At 44.7% G+C, this 24,275-nt stretch overlaps 1 protein-coding gene across 5 annotated transcripts in view; it reads left to right on the plus strand.

Annotated features, from left to right (window-relative positions):
* PTPRE (protein tyrosine phosphatase receptor type E) overlaps positions 1 to 19,469 on the plus strand; it is a 435,598-nt gene extending 416,129 nt beyond the window's left edge. For all 5 annotated transcript variants that reach the window (XM_030202956.1, XM_030202958.1, XM_030202957.1 and 2 more), the window contains 2 exons: positions 12,030 to 12,165; positions 19,076 to 19,469. In XM_030202956.1, the coding sequence (XP_030058816.1) occupies positions 12,030 to 12,165; positions 19,076 to 19,150 (211 nt within the window). In that variant the 3' untranslated portion in view covers positions 19,151 to 19,469. The remainder of the gene's footprint in view (positions 1 to 12,029; positions 12,166 to 19,075) is intronic.
* Positions 19,470 to 24,275: the final 4,806 nt, after the last annotated feature.

Below are 24,275 nucleotides of genomic sequence, written 5' to 3' on the forward strand. Positions count from 1 at the left end.
TTTTTTTTTTTTTCTTTCTTCTTCTCCACCTCCTCTTTCTTCCCCTTTTTCTTAATGTGATTCAAGTTGTGAATAGTTGCTTCTTGAATCTGAGCTCCAGTTTTGCCATGATTTGTGAATGTTGCTTGTTGTACTGTGGTGAGCTCCTGCTTCTATTGTATTGTATTGAAATCCAATAAAAGATATTAAACTGTAAGACAAGAATTTTAAATTTAGCACGATAGTTGAGGGGTAGCCAGTACACATGAACAAGAAAAGGAGTGATGTGATCTGACTTTTTTACCTTGCAAAGTAATCTTACTTCTGTGTTCTGAACCGTTTATAATCGCTTAAGCTGAGAGAGATGCTTGCATATACTGAATTACAGTAGTGTAGCCTAGAAATAAGAAATGCATGACAAGCTGTGTGCAATGTTCAAAAAAGCAAGAAATTAAGGAGAAAGCAAAGAGTACAGAGAGTGCCAAAACAGAATTTAACAAGTTCAGAAATTTGTTTCTTAAAGGTCAATTGACCATCCAACCAGATCCTAAGTACTTAAAAATACTGACTGGGACAACAGGCTGATCAAAAAGAACTGGAACCAGAGTTGTAGAAGAGAGTGCTCCAGATACCCAGAAAGTGATATTTTTAGCAAGATTTAAGACAAGTTTGTTAGATGAAAGCCAGGAGGCCAAAGCACATAAACAACATTGTAGAGGTTCAAGATCAATATGCATAGAATAAGAACTTAATATTATGCTCTTGTGTAAGTTTTGCTAGTGGACTAATGAAGATATTGAAGAGTAGGGGAGACAGAATTAAGCCCTGGGGTACACCACGGATGAGGGAGTAGGATAATTGAGAAGAGCCACAATTGGTGTGCACAGAGAAAGATCAAGATGAGAGAAAAGAGGAAAACCAATTAAGAACAGTACTAGACAATCCAATATCTGTAAGACATGTTAGTAAAAGTGAATGGTCAATAAGATCAAAAGCCACAGATAAAACTAAAGACAACACAAGTGCAATGTTACCCTTATCCAAAATTGCATGAAGATCACTAAGAAATGCAGTTTTGGCAGTCTCTGTACTATGAGTCCTACAATAGTCTGCCTGTAATGTAGAAAAGAAGTTGAGAATAGACTACCTTCTCAGCAATCTTGGAGAGAAAAGGAGGATTGGAGACTGGATTAAAATTAGATGGAATAGAAGAGTCAAGAAAGGATTTCTTCAAAAGTGGGCAAACAATGGCTTGTTTCCAGAGAGTGGGGATAACTGTGAGGGTTTGAGAGAGCAGTCAGGGATGGAAAGGTAAAAGAGGCCAAGTCGATAATTAAGTATTAGGTGAGGTTTGGTTAGAAAGCTGCAAAAGAATAACAGAATCATTAGTAGTGTCAGATGTACTAGAGGAAAGGGTGGGTAAAGTTTTAAAAAGGGCAGTAACCTTGGAAACAAAGAACTGAGCAAGAGAATCTGGAGAAGGGATTGTTGATATGGATGCAGAGGTGGGGATATTGGTTTGGTGGGAAGTAATCTGAAAATGTTGCTTGGAAGGATTCGTTCAAGAAGTAATTAGACTTGAAAAATAGTCTTTTTTTAGCTTTCCTAAGGTGATAGTTATAGGATCGCAGCTCTAACTTATAAATCCAGAGAGCAGGATTTACATCAAAGGCGTTCACCCTGCATAAGCAGCGCTTGAGGGCAAGGAGGCCCTGATTGCACCATAGAAGTTTATGACTCCAGGAAGAAACTAGGTTGTGTAGAGGCACAAATGTGACTAAGCCAGTGGTGACGGCCTCATTCCAGGTTAGAGCTTGATCATCCAGGGAGAGGGATCTTTAAATACAGTTGAATTATTTCTATAGTTGTGTTGGCTGAGAGCAAGTGGGGTGTGCAAGAGAGAAAAGAGGCAGACTGGCTGCAGGCCTCTATGGAGGCGTAGGCATCATCTATGACCACTTTTTTCAATCTGCTTTAATTCAGTTGCCTAAGAGACCTATATATATATATATACTAGTAAAAAAGGCCCGTTTCTGACACAATTGAAATGGGTACTAGCAAGGAATCCTGTGCAGAAGGAAGGGATCCTCAGGAGCTTAGCCTAAAATGGGTGGCAGAGGTGGTGGTTGGGAGGCGGGGCTAGTGCTGGGCAGACTTATACGGTCTGTGCCGGGGCTGGTGGTTGGGAGGCGAGACTAGTGCTGGGCAGACTTATACGGTCTGTGCCGGGGCTGGTGGTTGGGCGGCGGGGATAGTGCTGGGCAGACTTATACGGTCTGTGCCAGAGCTGGTGCTGGGAGGCGGGACTGGTAGTTGGGAGGCGGGGATAGTGCTGGGCAGACTTATACGGTCTGTGCCAGAGCTGGTGCTGGGAGGCGGGACTGGTAGTTGGGAGGCGGGGATAGTGCTGGGCAGACTTATACGGTCTGTGCCAGAGCTGGTGGTGGGAGGCGGGACTGGTAGTTGGGAGACGAGGATAGTGCTGGGCAGACTTATACAGTCTGTGCCAAAGCTGGTGGTGGGAGGCGGGGTTGGTGGTTGGGAGGCGGGGATAGGGCTGGCCAGACTTATACGGTCAGTGCCCTGAAGAGGACAGTACAAATAAAAAAGTAGCACATAGGAATTTATCTTCTTGGGCAGACTGGATGGACCGTGCAGGTCTTTTTCTGCCGTCATCTACTATGTTACTATGTTTTCCTTGGAGTGTGTATGTTTGAGAGAGAGTGTGTGAGAGTGACTGTGTGAGAGAGAGAGAGAGTGAATCTACGAGTGTGTGTGTGTGACAGAGAGTGAGACTGGGTGTGAGTGTGTCTGTGAGAGAGAATGTGTGTGCCTGGGGCCCCTCCCCTCCCTCCCACCCAGTTCCAGTGTCCCCCCCTTCCTCCGTGTTCCAGGGTCGTCGTCGTCCCCCCTCCCTCCCTCCGAGTTCCAGGGTCGTCCCCCCGTTTTGTTTTTTAGTTTTTGTACAGGTGGTGCATTCCCCCCTCCTCCCCTCTCGTCCCCTCGTCCAAGTTCCAGACCCCCCTCCCCCCGAGTTCCAGATCCCCCTCCCTCCCTTCCTTTCGAATTCCAGACCCCCTCCCGCTCTCCGAATTCCAGACCCCACCTCCCTCCCTGCCTCCCTCCCTCCGATTTGCAGACCCCCCTTCCTCCGATTTCCCGACCCCCTCCTCGGAGTTCCTGACCCCTGGACCCCCCTGCCGCGACCCTCTTGAGCCCCCCTTCCCGCCGCCAACCCTCGGGCCCATCTGTGAAGAAAGTTACGGACACAGGCAGGCAGACGCATAGAATGTTGGAGTTGAGAATTATTATATAGGATATATATATATATATATATATATATATATATATATATATTGAAGGTTATACTGTTTAATATTCTTACCACTTTATTCTTTGGCATTTAATACATATTTATAGACTCAAGCCCCATGCCCACTTTAGCCTCCCCAAACAGTTGACCACCAACTGCCTATGCTGAACTCCCTCCAACCCCCCCCCCTCATCATTTTCTGCTCCGACCATGAGGTGCCATCAGAGGTCGCAGCAGCCATTTTCCTGAGGCACCTCAAGGGGCAGGAGCGAGGGAGTTGCGCTCCTCCCCAAACAATCCCACTGGACCATCAAGGATGTTGGTAAGCCCGGGGGGGCTTACCTTCACCGTTGGGGGGAGGTGGGGGAGGGTCTTGCGGGGGGGAGGGTCTTAATGCACGGGGGTAGGGAGGGAAGGAAAGAGGGGACATTGGGATGGGAGGGGGCTTGGGAGCTTTCTTTTTCACAGCAAACAAAAAATGATGTGGGTACCGGCTCGATATTGACAGCTGGCACCCGTATAACTAAGTGGCTCTAGAGCTGTCCTAAATGCAGCCACTTAGCTATGCGGGTGCCGGTCCTGAATAATGCCGAGACACGCATAACCTGGGGCTCCTCCCCAGTGCCACCCCCTGACTGCCCACTTTTTGTTTGGGCGGTCTCAGGGGATATTCAGCGGCACTGTCCGGTTAAGTGCCGCTGAACATCCCCGATTAGGTGCCAGGAAGCTATTTAAGCAGGCAGGAGAGGCTCCTACCCACTTAAGTTTTATTTTTTATTTTATTTATTTGGATTTTGCTCACATCTTCTCAGTAGTAGCTCAAGGTGAGTTACATTCAGGTACACTGGGTATTTCTCTATCCCTGAAGGGCTCACAATCTAATTTTGTACCTGAGGCAGTGGAGAGTTAAGTGACTTGTCCAAGATCACAAGGAGCAGCAGTGGGATTTTAACTGGCCTCCTCTGGATGTCATGATGGGTGCTCTAACCACTAGGCCACTCCTCCCACCAAACTCCCTAATGCTCAATGCTATGAGCGTTTCTATATTTGCATCTAATTAGCGTTGAGCATTAGGGTGTTGTTTTTCTACGCTGTTCCAGTGGTATTTTACTGTGCTATATGGAACAGCGCTGGAATTTTGAGTGGAAATATTTTTGTTGACTTCAGCCTCATTTTAGCCAATGTAAATGCATTGATGAAGAACACCACAGCCAGGGTCACTGGGGGTATAAAGTGAAGGGATCATGCGTCACCAGTTATGTGCTCTACTACACTGTCTGTAGAAGAGTGTGTGCAGTTTAAGGTTTCAGTCCAATGCCTGTAAAGTACTGCATGAATTGGGACCAGGTCATCTTTGTTAAAACCTATTCTGTTAAACCCTTAATTAGTCAGGATGAGGAGAGCTGAGTTTCTATTTTTTTCCCAACCCAATGAACCTGTAAAAAGACATATGAAGTTCAAAAATGGGCCACATTTCTATGGGAGAAGGAATTCCAGCGTCTGTAGCATAGAATCTTACATACAGTAAAATAAAGCAGTTTCTGACTGCTTCTCCATGTTCTCTACTATCCATACCCCTCAAACTTTCCCCACCTCCAAGTACTGTTCCCAACAACTGCTCCACCACCTAAAACAATACCCCAGCCATAAAAACTATCCCTTGCAAATTTTGGCCCATCAACCCACAAACTGCTCCACATTCCATACTACCCCCTGCAACTGGCCTACTACCTTGCAAACTGCTCTCATGCTCAAAACTTAAACCCTGCACTTTCCCAGCACCCTGACTGTTCCACTTCCATAAAATATCATCTCATAGCTTTTCTACCATCCTGCAAACTGCTTCATTTCGCAAAAACTACCCCACAACTGCCTCACCTGCCCCACTCCTAAATACTATCCCTGAAACTACCATAGCACCCCCCCCAAACTGCACCCATCATCAAAATCTACTCCTACAATTGTCCCACTATACCTCAAACTGCTTTGGACCTAAAAATAACCTTCTTGCAAACTAACCATCCCCCAAATCTACCCCCTCAACTGCCCTACCACCCAGCAAACTACCTCCATCCACAACATGCTACACCCCCAAAAACTATCTCCCACACTACACCAGTACCCCACAATGCCCCACTCCCAAAACCTACCCCACTGCAACTGCTCAACCTTCAAGAACTGCCTCCATAACTGTTCTAGCACCTCACAAACTACTCTACCCCCCAAAATAAACAACCCCTGCAACTGCCCCACCACCACACTAACTGTCCAACCCAAAATTACCCTTCTGTAACTACTCTATCCCCCCCAAATTGTCCCCGAAACTAACCTACCACCCCAGACTGCTCCCATAGCCAAAAATTAACCCTTTCCAACTGCTCCACCACCCTGAAAACTGTCCACACCCCTAAAAACACCATCCCCCGTGCACATACATAGATTACAAGTATTTCCTTAGTTGCAATATACTACTTTTTAATTTATGCAGATATACATTTCATTTTCTTTGTCATTTCTATTGTGAAAATCTCTGACTGAATTGCAGTGCTTTTTTGGTGGATATGTGTGCAAACCCCCCCCCCCCCCCCCCTTTGAGGTACAGCTAGGCAGCTGTGTAGTGTAAGCTCAGGACAGTGGGAATAGGGAAACACACTTTGTTTCTTTGTAGAAGAACTAGAGACATGACTAGCAAGCGGTGTCAGACTTTAATTCCACACTCCCCTTAATAATCCAGACCACACAAAGTCTCTTTTATTGAACCAACACTTTTACTGTTCCTTTACTTGATAAGGTAACAGAGAAAAGGTAGGTGGATGCTTGGAATACCCTCCCGTGGGAGGTGGTGGAGATGAAAACGGTAACGGAATTCAAACATGCGTGGGATAAACATAAAGGAATCCTGTTCAGAAGGAATGGATCCTCAGGAGCTTAGCCGAGATTGGATGGCAGAGCCAGTGGTGGGAGGCGGGGCTGGTGGTTGGGAGGCGGTGCAAGTGTAGGGCAGACTTCTATGATCTGTGCCCTGAAAAAGACAGATACACAAATCAAGGTAAGGTATACACAAAAAGTAACACATATGAGTTATATTGTTGGGCAGACTGGATGGACCATGCAGGTCTTTTTCTGACATCATCTACTATGTTACTATCAGGCTTATTTTCGAAAGAGATCGCCGGCGATCTTCAGACACAAATCGGGAGATGGCCGGCCATCTCCTAAAACCGGCCAAATCGGTATAATCGAAAGCCGATTTTTGGACACACTCGCCGGCATTCCGTCGCGGAGGTGGCCAAACTTCAAGGGGGCGTGTCGGCAGGGTAGTGAAGGCGGGACGTGGGTGTGCTTACGAGATGGCCGGCTTCAGCTGATAATGGAAAAAAGAAAACCGGCGATGACGAGCATTTGGCCGGTTTTACTTGGTCTATTTATTTTCACGACCAAGTCTCAAAAAGGTGCCCAAACTGACCAGATGACCACCGGAAGGAATCAGGGATGACCTCCCCATACTCCCCCAGTGGTCACCAACCCCCTCCCACCCAAAAAAAAAAACTTTAAAACATTTTTTTGCCAGCCTCTATGCCAGCCAGCTCCATGACAGCAGTATGCAGGTCCCTGGAGCAGATTTAAAGCCAGGTGCACTAAACTGCATGGAAGAGTCCTTCCCTTACCGATCCCTTAGCGAATCGGTAAGGGAAGGGCATGCATGAAGGAAATCACATGCAAATGAGCTGCTCATTTGCAGGCGAATTCCTTCCTTAGGAGGGGAAGCCAGTCTGCCAGCTCGTAAAAAAAAAAAAAAAAGGATGCTGCTGATCAGTTATGTTATGACTTACTTGTTCTGGAGTGCTGTATTTTTTGATACTGTTTTGAGAAATGTTCAATAAAGACCATACAAATTTTAAAAAGTCCCTGCGGTGCCTTTTCCCAAAGGGAAATCAGAACTGTTTTTGCTTATAGCTTTTTTAGTAGTAACAGTGGAATTTGAACCGGCCACCTCTGCATTACAAGACCAGTGATGTAACCACTTGACCACAGCTCCACTTAGTTAAATGTCCCTCCCTTTTGATTATACCCCTTCAGGTCTCTCTCAGCTAATCACAGCACGTTTAGCTGTCTGTGAGTGGCTGAGAGAGACCTGAAGGGGTATAATCAAAAGGGAGGGACATTCAACTAAGTGGAGCTGTGGCCAAGTGGTTACATCACTGGTCTTGTAATGCAGAGGTGGCCGGTTCAAATCCCACTGTTATTACTAAAAAAGCTATAAGCAAAAACAGTTATACCCTTCTGCCCTGGGTGGAACCTTGCCACTTTAGATTTGTAACAGGGTGCCTGGTTGATATAGCAGGTACCTTGAATAGATTCTCCTTCTCTCCTGTGGACTTTTTAGAGCTACAGAGGTTTCCCATACCTCCACACTGCATAAGCCAGCAACTTCTTAGGTTCTGGTACTTGTCCCTGGCCCATAAATCTCTTCCAATGAAGCAAGTGCCTCTGTAGTTCAAGTTGTTATTGAGCTGCTTCTTTGTATTGGTCTCAGAATCTGCCTCTTCTTCTGATTCTATGTATGTGAGTGAATATATGTCTATCCTTCTGTAAGTGTCTGAGGAGGGGTGTGTATAGAATGTCTGTTGGGCTATGAATGTCTGTAGATGAATGTGTATGTGTGTGAGAGTATGTCCTCCAGTGTTTATATATCTGAATTCTCTTTTCCAGCACCTTCCTGTGTCATAGTGAATTCCATGAAAAAGGCAGTAAATAAATCCTACTAAATATCATCAATATATATAAATGGCGAGTGTCGTACTCACTCGCAAATGCGCAGTAGAGACCCTCTCTGCCCCGCCCCCGCGTCAATATGTGATGAGGAGGGCGGAACAGAGAGGGTCTCTACTGCGCATTTGCGAGGGACACCGCCGTCGCTAACGCTCCCCCCACCCGGAGTCGCCACCGCCACCCACCTTCCACCTGGTCGGGCCCTCGCTCCGCTATTGAAACAGCGAGGGCACGCAGCACACAGCTCTGCTGGAGCTGCCATTGGCCTTCCTTCTTCTCTGCCTGTGTCCCGCCCTCGACAACGTTACGTCACACGAGGGCGGGACACAGGCAGAGAAGAAGAAGGAAGGCCACGGCAGCTCAGCAGTAGAGCTGTGTGCTGCGTGCCCTCGCTGTTTATAGCGGAGCGAGGGCCCAACCGGGTGGAAGGTGGGTAGCGACGGCTGCGGGGGGGGGGCAAACTCGGAGGGGGAGCAGCAGCGGCGAACTCGGCGGCAGGGTGGGGGGGCCTTTCAAGTCCCCCCTTCCTATACTAGCCTGTTTTTACAGGCTGAACGGCTAGTAATAAATAAATAAATAATTTGGTTTGATTAATCTGATGTCTCCTGATTAGAAAGGAGGTGTGAATTCCTTTGAAGACCCAGTTCTCAGAGACAGCCTACCTGGTTTCTTTTGAGCACTGGTCCTATAACCTGCAAACCAAGGAGGTTTCATGAAGCCAAAAAGCTGAAGTTGCCAGAGATGTGTTAGAACCCTTTTTGATGAAGTTTTAACTGAAACGCTAAAAAATGTTAGGTTCTCATTGCGTGTTTAAAAGAGGTTTAAAAGTGCAGTTTTCCTCATAAATATATTTAAAGTATGGCTGTAAGATGTTGCAGATGAATAAAACCAAAAACAAAGGGTTTTATATTGTAACTAGCCGTTGAGCCTGTAAAAACGGGCTGATATTGGGGTTTTCCTCCCCCCCCCCCCCCCCCCCCCCCCGGCGAGGTCACCACCGCCACTCCTCCACCCGGCCCGGGCCCTCTCTTCCCTTCTGAACTTACACATCCATTTACCGAACGCAGCAACGCACATCAGCTGAGCTGCCCCTTCCTTCTCTGCCTGTGGCCCCGCCCTCCTGTGACGTAACGTCAGCGAGGGCAGGACACAGGCAGAGAAGGAAGGGGCAGCTCAGCTGATGTGCGTTGCTGCGTTCGGCAAATGGATGTGTAAGTTCAGAAGGGAAGAGAGGGCCCGGGCCGGGTAGAGGGGTGGCGGCGGCGGCGACTCTGAGTGGGGGGGAGCGGTAATAACCTCGGCGGCGCAGTTTCCCTCTCTGTCCCGTCCTTGCCGTCATCACGTATTGACGCGGGGCGGGACAGAGAGGGAAGTCTCTACTGCGCATTTGCGAGTGAGTCGGTCACTCGCCGTTTATATGTTTGATTTTTAATGTTTATAAAACGTTTGGAACCAGAAGGTAACCAAACAAAAATATAAAAGGAAGTGGGAACAGAGGAAGGCTATACAAACCTCAGGAACAATACAATTAAAATTTATTACTTAAATTATGTGTAAAAGTAACATAAAATCAATGCTGAAAAAAACAATATATATAAAATATAAGTACAAAATATAATACTGTCAAGGCTCAAGACTCGACACAGCACCGCGTTTCGGCATGTAATTTTCCTGCTCAGGAGTCTGTCTATGAATATGTCAAGCAAAAATGCTAGGTGAAAAAACACGGAGTGATCTTTAAAAAGACCGTGCATATATGGAAATGATGCACAAAATGGGAAATAGTAGTGTCAAAGAACAAAGGAAGTATTTCCGAAAGTACGAGGTGGCAGCATGTCAAACTAAATCGCACATCCATTTTGTGTCTGAGACCTTACCTCCAGCCATTGACATAGCGGTAAGGTCACACGTGGTAACCGAGCAGTAATGGTCTTTGCTTGTAAAATGCCGATTACCGCTTCAAAATGAAATTACCACAAGGGCCACACGGTAGCTGGGTGGTAACTCAAAATTGATATGCGTTTTGTACACGTAGACGCCTATGCGGCTTAGTAAAAGGGCCCCTTAGAGGGGCATTTTTTGAATCCCCCCTCCCCCACTGTAATTTGCATAGAAATAATTTGTTCATCCAGCATGGCCAGTTTTTCTGGTCCACACTACTAAGGATATCTCCTAGCTGTCAGATATAGAAACTGGACCCTTGGTAGAGTATCCCCTGTTTTGTTTTGTTTTTTCTTCCTTCTTTGGGTCTCTACTGTCCTGAGTAATCGAGAATACACCTCCTTCTACTTCGGTCATTTGCTTGTATTCTACCTGTAAGAAACTGCTTGGCACTGTTTTCCCAGTTATGTGGAATTTGCTGCCATTAACTTTGAGGTGCAAATGTAATTATTTTTGATTTAGAAAGCTGTTGAAAATGTGGTCATTTAAGCAGTATTTTAACTGATTATTTTATATGAAGATGGTTTGAATGTAATTGTTATATTCCCACTGTATTGGTGGTTTTTAAGCCATTGTAAACTGTACAGAGCTCATAGCTGTGACAATATATAAGAATTCTGTTTAAATTAAATTCTCATATTTCATCTCGCACCAAGCACCCCCACTGAGCTCTGTTCAAGAATCATCTACCATCAAGATCCAGTGGCATACCAAGCCAGAATCATGCCCTTTCAAGGGGATGATCAGAAGCAAATGCCGGCGCTAGAGGCTGTTAGTGCCATACTCGCGCCGGCGTTTGCTACCACCCCATGATCAGAGCCCTTGAGCGTGTGAAACAATGTGCTCGAGGGCTCTGAATGCAACTAGCATGCAAATGCATGCTAAACAGGGCTAAACATATTCATCCCCAATGATCAGCGGCCAGCGCGCCAAAGATTGGGTCACTGGTCATGGGAAACCCTACGCCAGCTCTGAGCTGGCGTTAGGGTTTGCAGATCATTGGGGAGGAATGGTGAGCCCTGTCCAGTATGCATTTGCATGCTGGCAGGCCCCCATTCCTCCCAACAGCAAACCTGCCAGCAACAGGGGGCTGAAGGTCCGGTGGACCTCCAGTCCCCCCCCCCCAAGGTTCAGGGAGGGCTGGAGATCTGGTGGGTCTCCAGCCCCCCCTAACTCCCCTCAACAAACAGTCCCTGGTGGCCTAATTGGCGACCAACCAACCAACCCCCCCCCCAAGCGACAGGGGGCTGGAGGTCCGCTGGACCGCCAGTCCCCCCCGACAATCTCCCCCCTAGGTTCAGGGAGGGCTGGAGATCTGGTGGGTCTCCAGCCCCCCTAGTCCCCCAGCAAAGGGCCTCTGGTGGTCCAGTCCCCCCTACCTTGTGGGTTGGAGGAGGGAGGTTAGCCTGCCTCCCTCCTCTTCCTGTGACGCCAGCCCTGCCCAGTGTATCCCAGTGTTGAGGGGAATTAGGGGGTGCTGGAGACCCACCGGATGCTCAGGGCAGGGGTAGTTGGGGCCTGGTGGTCCCATGGACCTCCAGTCCCTGTGTTTGACAGGTTTGGGCTTTTGACAGCCCAGACCTGTCAAACAAGTGCGGAAGGATTTTGCTGAGTGCATGCTCAGGCACAATTCTCCCGCACTTCTACTCCATGATCTGAGATAATTGCGTGCTTAAATTTGCATGCAATTATCTCTGATCATAAGTCTAATAACGCCCCGCATTGTTTGGAACAGCGCGGGGCTTTTGATCATCTGCTTGTTTGTGACACACCCTGGCACCCCCACCTCACCCAGTGCGCCATGCCCAAGAAGAGGAGACAAAGGACTGGGAATACTTTTGGTGGTCCTGCCTCCCTATGCAACTGCACCACTCGCACAACCCTCAATATGCCCTGATTATGTCAAGCCTAATCTAGTCAGGACTAATTTAATTTGTCTTCTGTATAAAAGATGATTATAAAATGGTATGTACAGGGTATTCAGATATTTTCCTAATCATTAAGAAATATGTTTGCTTTGCAGTGCTGGAGCTGGAAGAACAGGAACGTTCATAGCACTCAGCAATATTCTGGAACGAGTGAAAGCTGAGGGACTTCTGGATGTATTTCAAACTGTGAAGAGTTTACGAATGCAAAGGCCGCATATGGTGCAAACACTGGTATGATTTAGTGATGCATAATAAGTGTAAAATATTCTATAATAAAGTCAGTATCTTTTGCTCTGTGTTGTCCTAAAGAGAGAGAAATTTAGATCCAAATCAATTAAGTGAAAGGCTCAAGTGTAACACTTGTATTTTTGATTAAAACAGCAAAAAAAAAAAATCAAACTGCAGTGCTGTTTTAACAAGATTTGAAAGGTGTGCTCCGTGATACTTTTTATGTGCTCTCTCACTTCCCCTCACCAGTCTATTCTCTTTCACACACACACACACACACACACACACACACACACACACACACACCTACAACAAGTCAGCCTCATCCTAAACCCCTCTCTTCTTTCACAGGCAGATGCTCAGAAACTTCCTTATATGGTAGTTAAGCCCCGCCCAGTGCATCCCAGGCACTCGCAGGAGGAGGGAAGAAGTGATAATCCCTCCTTCTGTTTTGAGGTATTGGGGGGGGGGGCTGGCAGGCCCTCCACTAGACCACCAGGCTAGCCCTCAGGTGGGTAGGGGGGGGTCTAGTAAGGGTCCCACTGGACCACCAGTTTTTTTTTGTATTGTTATGTGTTGGGGGGGGAGTGGGGAGTCTGAACGTCCACCGGACCACCAGGGCTTAGGTTTGACAGGTCCGGGCTTTAGCCCAGACCTGTCAAACTTGTTCTGTGGGAGGATTGCGCCTTGAGCGCATGCCCAAGCACAATCCTTCCATTGAAGTCCCCCTCTGATCAAAGCTAATAACGTGCCTAAATTGTATGTTGATAGCGTTGATCATTGGGGAGTTCATTCCTCACGCTCTTCTGGCGGTATTTGTACCACACATGGAGGTTCTGAACATCAGCATCTCAGTCCTTCACCTTTGTCAGCCAGTCTCCCTCTTCATCCTGCAGCTTCTTATCCTGCTTAACCCCCCCCCCCCCCCGCCCTAGCTGATCCTGTTTTTAACTCCTCATTCTCTCCTTATCATCCTGATTCTCCACTCCTTTGCACTAATCAAGCAAGAGGAGAGAGCAGAAATTCCTTAAGACACATTTTCCTCCTCTGTTTTCCAGGGCCTTAGTCATATTTTGAACCATAGAGGCTATCATATTGCCATATGGTTCAAACTGCCAGTCAGGCCACAAACAGTAGAGGAGAAGGATATGGCTAGGGTTACCATATGGCTCCAGAAAAAGGAGGACACAATGATCCAATCCGGGTTTTGCTTCCATTGAAAGCAATGGAAGTAAAACCCAGACTGGCTCAATCTGTCCTCCTTTTTCTGGAGCCGTATAGTAACCCTAGATATGGCCTAATGTTCCGCTGGTCTCCATCCCCTTCCACTGGAGTGATTCAGCAGCGGCGGAGGGGATGGAGGACAGGGGAGAGTTTCTGAGGTGACCTTTTTCCATGTTAAGTCTGGTAGGATGAGTTTCAAGGGACAACCTTCGTCTGCTCCCTCCTATAGAGCAAAGACTGTCAGCTGAACCTCCTTTACTTTGGCAGACAGAGGCTGAAGAACCTACCTACCCTACTGCTCCAGCTGCTAGCTTGTTTTGTTGATGTCCATCTGTGTCTTTTTTTTTATATATATATGCATACAACTTTACTGTTACAAGTGTTTCTATTGACATGAAGCTGTGGAGGTAAGTTCTTGTTCCTGTACATGTAGATGAAAAGGACATGAACAGACATGGTCAGATACACAGTCAGATACATAAGATAATTTTATTTAATTAGTTTTGGGCATTAAGGATATTGTTTCAGTACAAACATAGGAGTCAGTTAACCCCTGGTGTTTTTTTTACCTCTGGAGGTGAACAGCAGCTCTGTATTGGATTTTGGCAGATACTCACGGTTGTAAAGTTGCATTGTTCAGTCTCTTTTGACATTTTAAATGCTCTTTGGCAAGGCCTGAATAAAGATATTGAGAGTACAGTGGAGCAGTGTCTGACTATACTTTCTTTTCTTGGCTCTGCCTTTGATCCTGCCCATGACTGGCATTGTGCCTGCTCCCCCCAGATATGTGACTTCTGGATTTGGATTTTTAGATTTAAATACTCATCTTTCAAAATCCTCCCCAGAGCCTCCACCCCCAAGTGCATTTACTCTAGCTAGAAGTATTGGTAGAAAATAAATTTTATGGTTTCATACGTTTCCAAAGGAGCCAACCCGTGCAAGTCTATTTTCTTTTAAGTTATCCAGTGCTATTGGAATTGAATCTAAGCACAGTCTTAGAAGATTAAAAAAAAATTAATTTTTGGGGGTAGACAAGAAGACGCAATAGATAATGGAAAAAAAAATGAATGGCATGAATATGGCGGGTTCTGTGTGGAGTTCTTGGCAATTTCACATGAAAGTGGTGACTTTACAACTTCCACGTAAGCTATACTATTTCCATGTTACCATGTTTGAGTTACCGCCCGGCTACCACATGGCCCTTGCAGTAATTTTATTTTTGACACGTGTCCGCTACTGCGCCGGAAAATAATTTTTATGTTCTGGTGCACAGCAGAAAACAGGTGGTAATCATCATTCTACGCATGTAGACAATTACCGTATGGTTACCGCGTGAGACCTTACCGCTAAGCAGTGGCAAAGCAAGGGCGGGGTGGTGGGGGCAGTCCACTCTGGGTGTCAACGGGTGGGGGGGTGCTCCGTTCCGTCCATCCATACCCCCCCTTGGCATGGAACTGCCTCCCCCCCCCCCCCCCCGACGCAGTCCCCACCTGCCAACCAGGTTCCAGCTCCGTCCACCCCTAGCGTGGCGTCGCCTCCCCCCCCCGACGCAGTCCCCGCCTGCCAACCAGGTTCCAGCTCCGTCCAGCCCAGCGTGGCGCCTCGCATCTGCAGCGCTGTTGTAAAAAGAAGAAAATTGCCTCGTCGGCGGCCCTTCCCTCACTGTGTCCCGCCCTCGAGGAAATAGGAAGTTATGTCAGAGGGCGGGACACAGTGAGGGAAGGGCCGACGACGAGGCGATTTTCTTCTTTTTACAGCAGCGCTGCAGATGCAAGATGCCACGCTGGGGTGGACAGAGCTGGAACCTGGTTGGCAGGTGGGGACTGCGTCGGGGGGTGCGCCACGCTGGGGTGGACGGAGCTGGAACTTGGAAGGCAAGTGGGGACTGTGTGGGGTGGGGGGTGCCGTGCCGTATTGCCCTGCACCCGGGGGGGAGGGGGGAGCAGTGGCGATCCACCCTGGGTGTCAGGCAACCACGGGAATGCCACTGCCGCTAAATCAATGGCTGGCAGTAAGGTCTCAGACCCAAAATAGACGCGCACCAATTTTTGTTTTGCTGCATGTCCATTTAAGGCAGAATTTTTAAAAAGGTCTTTTTTTACAGACACGCTGAAAAATAGATCTGCACATGCCCAAAACACGCACCTACACTACCGCAGCCCATTTTTCGGTGCACCTTAGTAAAAGTGCTTTTGGGCTTGCAGGTGGTATATAAGCTTTTGGGCTTGCAGGTGGTATATAAGAAACTATGAAACTGAGATTAAGGGAAATGGCTGCCTTGGCAAAGCCCTAGACAAAACAAGCACTTTTTAAAAACCTGTGCATATATTTGAGCTGATGTACAACCCAACATGGAAATTCTTCCCCATACACATGTAGTCTGTTTGTAAAATAGGGAACACACATGTAGATTTCATCCCTAGAGGCCGACTAAAACCAGTGGTTTTGGTTCCAGTGGAAACTGAATCCACAGGTGAAATCCACCACTTGGTGGGAGGCAGGACAGGAACCAAAACTGTGGCCCTGCTCCTCACCACTATTACCACAATCCTGTCCACCCCAAGCCAGCCTCCCCGCCCCCGACAGAAAACCCGTTCCTTCCCGGGCCACCCACCAACTTCACCCTCCCTACCGCGCCTACCTTTTAAAATCCATGATGGTCTAATGGCCTGTTCAGGGCAGGAGCATCCAGAGTTGCTCCTGCCCTTACTGACTATGTTGTGAAAATGGCTGCTGTGAATTCCCACGGCAGCCTCGTGAGACTGCTGTGGGACATGGCCGCCATTTTGGAATTGGGAATGGCATGCACAAAGGAAGGCAATAGCAAACCACTCCTGTAGGATTCCAAGAAAATCACAAGGGGGAGGGTCCCAGATCACAAGGAGTCAACTCTGAGTCAAGGGCACATCTGAATCTGGATTTAAGCCAGCCATAGAGCTGGTCTAAGTGTAAGCACCTAAGTGCAGTAGATAGCCATGTAACTTAACAATATTCTGTAAGGAGTCCTTTTACTAAGGTGCGCTGAAAAATGACCTGCGGTAGTGTAGGCGTGTGTTTTGGCCATGTGCAGAATCATTTTTCAGCACACCTGTAAAAATGCCTTTTTTAAAAATTTTGACCAAAAATGGGCATGCGGCAAAATGAAAATTGACAAACGTCCATTTTGGGTCTGAGACATTACCGCCACCTATTGACTTAGCGGTAAGGTCTCACGTGTTAACCAGGCGGTAATGGTCTACTTACGTGAAATGTCTTTTACTGCCCAGTAGCGCCGCGCATCAGAAAATAAAAATTATTTCTAGGTGCACCAAAAATGAAATTACCACCCGGCACACATGGTAGCCGGGCGGTAACTCAGAATTGGCACCTGTTGGGTGTGCGTAGGCCCTTTCGTGACTTAATAAAAGGGCCCCTAAGTGATGAGTGTAAGTGGGAACTACTATTACACTACTGCTACTTATTTCTATAGCACTACTAGACGTATGCAGCGCTGTACACTTGAACATGAAGAGACAGTCCCTGCTTGACAGAGCTTACAATCTAATCATGACAAACAAGGGATAAGGGAATAACTTAAGGTGGGAATGATAAAACAGATATGGGTACTGACAAGTGAATAAGGGTTAGGAGTTAAAAGTAGCCTCAAAAAGGTGGGCTTTTAGCTTAGATTTGAAGAGGGCCAGAGATGGAGCTTGACATACTGGCTTAAGAAGTCTGTTCCAGGCATATGGTGCAGCAAGATAAAAAGGAATGGAGTCTGGAGTTGGCAGTAAAGGAGAAGAGTACAGATAAGAGAGATTTACTTAATGAATGGAGTTCCCGGGAGGAGTGTAGAGAGCGATAAGAGTGGAGAGGTAGGAGGTACTGAGGAGCTGCAGAGTGCAGGCACTTATAAGTTGGTAACAGGAGTCTGAACTGTAAGCGGAAATGGATAGGGAGCCAATGTTGTGACTTGAGGAGAAGGCTAATATGAGCATAGCGACACTGTCATATAAATCGTGCTGTAGAATTCTGAACAGATTGAAGGAGAGAGAGATGGCTTAGTGTGAGACCTGTGCTCATTCTCCACCCCATGTACACCCCTGTTATTTATTAGGACTTATTTATTGCAAATTAATACAAATATATGCTGTTTGTGTGCATTTGCAGAATAGTGCTTAGGCGGCATGCTCGAATATACGCATCTATATGCTACTATTCTAAACATTGAGCAGCACCTAGTTTATAAAATTATCCTCCATATTCTTTTAAGGCCTGACTTTGCATCAGTCCTATAGATTGAGTAGGTCATTTTAGAAGCATCGTCATGTGGAAATAGCAGGAATTACAGGTGTCAGCTGCAAACGATTTCAGAAAGCTGCTATTTATATGTGTAGATGTCCAGGATGTAGATATTTGAAAGGGACTGGGATTGGTGGGCTGAAAGATTGCGTGTTTATTTCTCATTTTGCAATAGGAATATTCCTATATTTAAACACATTTCCCCATCAGCTTTTGCACCAGCTCTTTGCATTCATAGGTTTTATAAAAGTGCACATTTAAGCCACGGCTGTAAACGGGAGTTAAGGACAAATTATCTGTAATCCCCAATTTTTCATTTCTGCTTCAAGGGCCAGATTCTATATAAGGCCCCTAAAAAATCCACGCAGTACACATTTCCGCCTAAGCGTATTCTATAAGCAGCACCTAGATTTAGACACGGAATATAGAATACGCCTAGGTGATATCCCACGCCTAAAACTATGCGCCTCCATTTATACCAACGAAAATGTGGCATAAATCCCTGCAGGTAGAATTACACGCACTGGGCCATATTCTATAAGTACGTGCATACATTTTAGAAAGCCCACTTAGCGTATTTTATAATTGGCACCTAGATTTAGGCGCCGATTATAGAATATGCTTAGTTAACATTTCAGCGCCAAAATCTGCACAAATCCATTTATGCCAATGAAAACCTGGTGTAAATCTCAGGGCGTATATTTAGGTGCACTGGGCCATATTCTATAACTAGGCGCCTAAATATTTCAATGCCTATAACCACGGCCCTTTTTGCCTCTACACGTTACTTTGGCGCAGATCGTTACAGAATACGCTTATCAAGTTGTGTGCCTAAATTCTAAACATTGCCAATTAGTTCTCATTATTGCTTGTTAAGTACTGTTATCAGTGCTCATTAGCTTGTTAAACCAATTAAGTTATGCAAGGTGTTATAGAATTTGCGCCAATTTCAGTGCCTAAATCTAAATGCACTATATAGAATCCGGGGGAAAGTGTCCTTTATTATGCTGTCTTCACAAAACAATCATGTCCATGTGCTCAATAATTCCCTTTTTTTTTTTTTTTAATTATTTATTTATTCATTTTAAATCAAATTAAACAATCTGTTACATTTGAACAGGAAATACAGACATGCAACATTTGTAAAGAAATATACTTTCCATTATAATTCCCTTTTTTTTGAAGATTTTTCATTTGCATATTAAACTTTTGAAATCAATCAATCTAATCAAATGCTCATAATAATACTTCAACTCATATGCAGCAGGAAAACACTTCATGCCCTGCTGATATTCATAAGTCAATAAAGAGATTCGATCTCTCATGAATCCGCTCTGGTTGTTTATATCATCTGTTGTACGTAGGCCACATTCATTAGATCTAAACTTGCCCTTTCCTTTTTTTACAGGAGCAGTATGAATTCTGTTACAGAGTGGTACAAGATTTTATTGATATATTTTCGGATTATGCCAACTTCAAATGAAGAATCCTGCCTTAAGCATTCTTTTTTTAAATTGAAAGGCCAGTTAAAAACACCTTCTACATAACAATGTTAATTTATTTTATGTGTACTATGTTTTGTTTTATATTTTTTGTAATGTTATACTTAATGCTATTATATATGTACTGAGTTTGATTTATCACGGGTGTTTCCCAATGAAGGGAAGAAATCCTTTGATAAATTAGGCCTAATATTTTACTACTGTGTTATAACTGTTTAATGCTACAAAATAAATATAAATTTCCTGTTTAATATGAGATGTAATAAAAATATGTTCATATACCCCCTAATTCTATAAAAGTTGCCAAAAATTATGTGCATAATTTAATTGAATGAGCCAATTAGTGCCAAATAATTGGCTTTTTAACAAGCAATTATTGGCACTAATTAGATTTAATTGGAACTTACATGTGTAAATTTAGGCGCAAGTTTTAAAAAATGATGTAGAAATGGGCAGAACAGAGGCATTCCTCGCATTTATGCGCATTATTATAGAATAACGGGAATATGTGCCAATATTTGCACCATGTTTCAGTTGGCCATGCCTAAAGTTACGTGTGAGTCCTGAGCGTAAGTGCTATTCTATAAACCATGCCTAACTTTAAGCACAGCTTATAGAATAGCGCTTTTATCGGCGCTATATGTAGAATTCACCCCATACTGTGTACTAAAATATATTTTGCTGGATATTATTTATGCTATAAGTAAAACTGTTTATTTCATGTTTGTATTTTTCAGCAGTTTGGATGGGCTAAAGGGACTGAACATTAGTAAAGAAAAAGCATAAGTAATGGTGCTTTTTAGACTTAAGGTTACGTTATTGCAAGACAAAATGTCAGACATTTGAATGCAGAAAGACAGTTTGAGTAAATGTCAGATTTAAAACCCATGTAAAGGTATAATTTATTTTCTTTCTTTTGGGTAAAGGGAAGGTACTTTCCTCCATATCTTTATATTTCCAATTTAGCGGGGTAGATACTAACCTTTGTTAAGGAAATAATACATATATTTCCCTCTTGATATATCAAATGGCAAAATAATAGGGGTGGTCAGCCAGAAAATGTTCATTTCATCTCGTTTCCTTATGTCATTTAATCCTTTTTTTTTTCTTTTTTGCTCATGTCATTACAGGAGCAGTCGTTTTCCAATAACCCCCAAATTTTATATATGCCGACAAAGGTTTTGCATGCAAATCAGTGCACATAGCTGATTTGCACACACAGCTTAATTAATGAGCCAATGAGTGTCAACAATTGGATTGGCTGCTAGCCAATAATTGGTGTTAATTGGCAATAATTGGGAATTATGCACACATCATATTCTATAACGCCGTGTGCAGAATTCCTATAGCCTGTAATTTCAAGGAGGTGTAGATAAGGGCATTTTGGAGGGCATTCCCAGAATTAACATACATTGCTATAGAATAGACTTAATCAGCACCTAAAGTTAGGTGTCATTTATGCACTTAGGTCCAGATCTATATAAGGCGCCTAAAAAATTAATGCAGTAAACATTTCCACCTAAGTGAATTCTATAAGCGGTGCCTAGATTTAGGTGGGGTATATAGAATACACTTAGTTGGTATCACAGTGACTAAAACTATGTGTCTCCATTTACACCAGTGAAGACATAGTGTAATCCCCACATGTAGATTTAAGAGCACTGGGCCATATTCTACATGCGTAAATTTTGGAATGAAATGCCCATTTCCACCCATAGCCATGCCCCTTTTGAACTGCGTGAATTAGAATTTAGGTGCAATTCATTACAGAAGTTGTGCACGTAAATTCTAATTATTGCCAATTAGTGCTCATTATTGCTTGTTAAGTGATGTTATTGGCGCTGATTAGCTTGTTAAGCCAATTAAGTTATGGGCGTTGTTATAGAATGCGCCTGGATTTTGGTGCAGATCTCTAGGCACGCTATATAGAATCCAGCAGTTAGTGCAATTCTATAAAGGACATGGATCCTTTATACAATAGTGCTCAGCCCTTAAATTTTTCAGTGCTGATTTTTCGGCCACATTTATAGAATTTAGTCCTATGTGTGCATTCTTTTGCAAACAGAGCGCACAATTTAGAAAGAGGGTACACTTTCACAAAGAGGACACACTCTTTCCCTGTACGCATGTGTGTACTATTTGGTGCAAGTTCACTAATTTGCATATTCTCAGTGGTTCATACATGAATGGTGATTCTTTGAAAATAGAGCATACTGTTTGCTGTGAACAAAAAAAAAAATACAAAATGTGTGTGTGTGTGTGTGGGGGGGGGGGGGGGGGGGGTTCTGCACGTTTTTGGATTGTTAATACAACATTGGATATATCATTGTAAACAACATCCCATCCCTACAAAATAATGCTTTATTTTACTGTAGCACACGTTTGTTAAAGTCAATTCCAGCTGCACAGTAATGAGATGGGAAGCACTAAATTATCATGCAAATCAAATAACACAACCCAATGCTGAAGGGCACAGTCTTAAAGGAACCACTGGTATACAAACACCAGGGGTTAAGCCATCCCATTTTGAACCAGGATCTACATGAGGTAAGGGCAATCAGGGATCATTTCTGCCCTGCTCCATTAGAAACCAGAGATTGGACAGGTAGGCCTGGGGGAGGAGGGCTGCAGGGCAATGGGGGGGTCATTGAGTGGGAGTCCAGAATGTGAAGGTGCTTGGACTAATGTTCTTTAAAGCATCTTTGAGGTAGTCTGTTGGGGAAGGAGTCTATACCTAATGCACTGGTCCTTTAAAAAAAAATCTCTTCAGGAGCATAGGGCTGCGTGTTAGTGGCTTGATGCTCGCAGGAAGAAAATAATGCAGCTTGCAAGGTTGAATGTAAGTTGTGTTAATCATGTACTATGGGAGTTACTAACCTGTGGTACTGAGTTACCACAAGGTAGTGACTCCCTGTAAACTACAATATTTAACTGTATCTTAGTAACTAGTCCCCTCAGCTGGAAAAGGGTCTAGGATCCAGCATTATAACCCTTCATTTACAACTTTCGGGAGGGGGGGGGTGGGGTTTAGCCTTAATCTGTATTCCTCTTCTGCTGCCTATGATGGTGACATTTCTCAGCTAGGGAAGAACAGAACAAAATGGGAAGAACTGGTTCCCCATGAAATAATAGATCCAAAGAATAAAGTAGAGATGGCCATTCCTCAGTTTGGGGGTCATATAATCACACTCCATTAGTAGCTTGTAATCTTGCTCATTGAGTCTGATCACCAGGGGCTGCTACTGGGTAATGCCCAAGGCTTCACAGTCCCAGGGCCTGTGAACTCTGCTTCCATGGCATCCTTAATCCAGGGACGCTAAGGCCTGGTCCAGAGGTTACGCTAAGGTTCTGTGCACGGCAGTGTCTAATGAAGCTGCTGAGCCACTGGCCCAGCCCAGTTTTGTCACTTTTAAATGCACATCTTAATCGGGCCACTGTTTTGTAAAAGAGGATCTCTTTATAGGGAAAAAACCCAAACATTCTTTTAACATAATTATAAGGAGGCAAAATTATTATTTTAATGATCTTAAATGTTGCTGCACATACTGTATTTTGTGGTACTTCAGCTTTGCACATTTCTTCATAATTTGAAGCCAGTGTACTAAAATTGCACTGATGTTCTCAAACACTTTAATGTAAGTTAAAATGACAAATTATGTACGCTCTTCCGTTTGCACTCTTTGGGGGCCCTTTTACTAAGCATGCTTACCGCACGCTAAAAGGCAGTACCGCGGGATGCGTGAGTGCATCCTATGGTAGTTCTGGGATTGGCACACACCAACCCGATGCTAAAAATATTAAATATTTTTTAGCTTGGGGGTGGAGAGTAGGCATGCCCAGTTCTAATCAGTAAACGCAGGCAAATTGCTGCGCGCTGCCAATTAGCACAGGGTTAGCGCATGAGCCCTTACTGGCTACAGCATAGGTGGCGGTAAGAGCCACATGCTAATTGGGAAATTAGCATGTTGCCATTAATAGAAAAAAAGAAATTGTGGCTGTTTTACAGCCACACTAAGAGTGGCATCTGCATGGGAAACCATGCCCTATTTGTAAAAGGGCCCCTTTATTTGCCGTTTTAGTATTCATTATTTAGCTTTTATGAATGTCAGCACAAAAGGTATGGAAAACTGGGTAATGAGCTGTATAATATGCAAATCAGCTTATTACCTGTGTTCATATAACAAAATTATATGGGTTAAAACACATATGTAAACACAGAGCCATTATGAGAGTGGTAGTTAAGATTTTTTGCAATCATAACTGCATTATTGCAAGTATCTTAGGGACCCTTTTACAAAGGCACGGTAGGGCTACCACGCAGGTACCATGCGCCAAATCTGCCCTACCGTCAAGGTAGTGCGGGAGCCCAGTGGTAGTTCTGAAGTTGGCGTGTGCAGTTTCCTTCGGTAGAAAAGAATTTTCTACTTTTTAACATGGGGGGGGGGGCATTCCTGGCAACAATCGGCAGCACGGCCACATTGCCGAGTACCCACTTACCGCAGGGTTAGTGTGTGAGCCTTTGCCACCTACTAAATAGGTGGCAGTAAGGGCTCAGGCAGTAAATAGCTGCGCACTAATTTTAATATTAGCACACAGCCATAAAAAATACCTTTTCCCGCCACAGTACAAAATGGCCTTGAAAACGCCAATTTCAGGCACCAAAAATAGTATGGTCCACTTTTTACCGTGGCTTAGTAAAAGGGCCCCTTAGTCTTGCTGTTTATCAGAAATTTTATTTGGATGTGATTAACATGGGCCGTTACTGCACATTAATTAACGTTATCCCACTGTAGTACGTAAGCCTCTTTGAGCTGAACACATACAGAAAATTAAACTATAAACACCTAAAAATACACAATCACAACAAATTAGAATCATTGCAGCAAACACCTAATGCCATTTAAAAATGTTCCCACCTCATATATCAACATCAAATCACTTTCAAGTCTAAGGGGTCCTTTTACTAAGGTGCACCAAACAAATGGGCTGCACTAGTGTAGGTGCATGTTTTGGGGGTGCGCAGATCCATTTTTCAGCGTGCCTGTAAAAAAAAAAGCCATTTTTAAATTTTTGCCGAAAATGGACATCCGGCAAAATAAAAATTGG

The sequence above is a fragment of the Microcaecilia unicolor genome, chromosome 5 (genome assembly GCF_901765095.1).
Source record: "Microcaecilia unicolor chromosome 5, aMicUni1.1, whole genome shotgun sequence".
In the NCBI taxonomy this organism is placed as follows: domain Eukaryota; kingdom Metazoa; phylum Chordata; class Amphibia; order Gymnophiona; family Siphonopidae; genus Microcaecilia; species Microcaecilia unicolor.